Raw genomic sequence first — 223 nt, 5'->3', positions numbered from 1 at the left:
GGGGTCCCCCCCCTCTCCCCCAGCCGCTGCTCAGAGGTGGTGGAAGGGGCAGCTCTGTAACACAGCCCTGCCTTCCCAAGTGAACAGAGACCACCCACCCGCTCCTCAGGCCCAAGGAAGGTTGTCGAGGAGACCCGGCCTCCCCATACCTTTGCGGAGGCTCCATTTTCCATTTCCATGATGACCAACGGCTGGTTAGGGTGGCTCTCGATGACCTGCTTGG

At 62.3% G+C, this 223-nt stretch overlaps 1 protein-coding gene across 1 annotated transcript in view; it reads right to left on the bottom strand.

The window, feature by feature from the left end:
• The window catches only part of AARS (alanyl-tRNA synthetase), a gene marked incomplete at its 3' end in the record, with an annotated part of 14,279 nt that overhangs the window by 1,272 nt on the left and 12,784 nt on the right, over positions 1-223 (bottom strand). Inside the window, exon 18 of the mRNA XM_010150536.1 lies at positions 150-223. This exon is cut by the window's right edge and continues 11 nt beyond it. Coding sequence (XP_010148838.1) covers positions 150-223 — 74 coding nt within the window. The remainder of the gene's footprint in view (positions 1-149) is intronic.

The sequence above is a fragment of the Eurypyga helias genome, unplaced genomic scaffold (genome assembly GCF_000690775.1).
Source record: "Eurypyga helias isolate BGI_N326 unplaced genomic scaffold, ASM69077v1 scaffold41180, whole genome shotgun sequence".
In the NCBI taxonomy this organism is placed as follows: Eukaryota; Metazoa; Chordata; class Aves; order Eurypygiformes; family Eurypygidae; genus Eurypyga; species Eurypyga helias.
This window is presented reverse-complemented; position numbering and strand designations above follow the sequence as displayed.